The sequence below is a fragment of the Nestor notabilis genome, unplaced genomic scaffold (assembly GCF_000696875.1).
Source record: "Nestor notabilis isolate BGI_N333 unplaced genomic scaffold, ASM69687v1 scaffold33499, whole genome shotgun sequence".
In the NCBI taxonomy this organism is placed as follows: Eukaryota; Metazoa; Chordata; class Aves; order Psittaciformes; family Psittacidae; genus Nestor; species Nestor notabilis.
The window spans coordinates 681-894 of record NW_009942934.1 but is presented as its reverse complement, the minus strand read 5'-3'; the positions used below and the strand labels follow the sequence as shown (position 1 = coordinate 894).

The following is a 214-nucleotide window of genomic DNA, read 5'->3' as shown; positions in this document are numbered from 1 at the left end:
CCCCCCCCCCCCCCCCCCCCCCCCCTCCTCCTCCTACCCCGTGCACCCCCCCCCCCCCCCCCCCCCCCCCTCCTCCTCCTACCCCGTGCACGCAAAGTTCCCCCAGTAGCGCATCATCCTCCTGCTCAGCCCCTTCTCCTCCTCCGTGTAGTTGAGCTTGGGCCTCAGGGGCTGCCCGAACACAAACTCAATCTCATAGCCGTGGGGCAACCCC

General features: G+C 70.6%; 1 protein-coding gene across 1 annotated transcript in view; it reads right to left on the bottom strand.

The window, feature by feature from the left end:
* Nucleotides 1-78: 78 nt before the first annotated feature.
* Nucleotides 79-214, bottom strand: part of LOC104411260 (acetylcholinesterase-like) — a gene marked incomplete at its 5' end in the record, with an annotated part of 808 nt that continues 672 nt past the window's right edge. Inside the window, 1 exon segment of the mRNA XM_010021642.1 lies at nucleotides 79-214. This exon segment is cut by the window's right edge and continues 332 nt beyond it. Within this exon segment, the coding sequence (XP_010019944.1) occupies nucleotides 79-214 (136 nt within the window).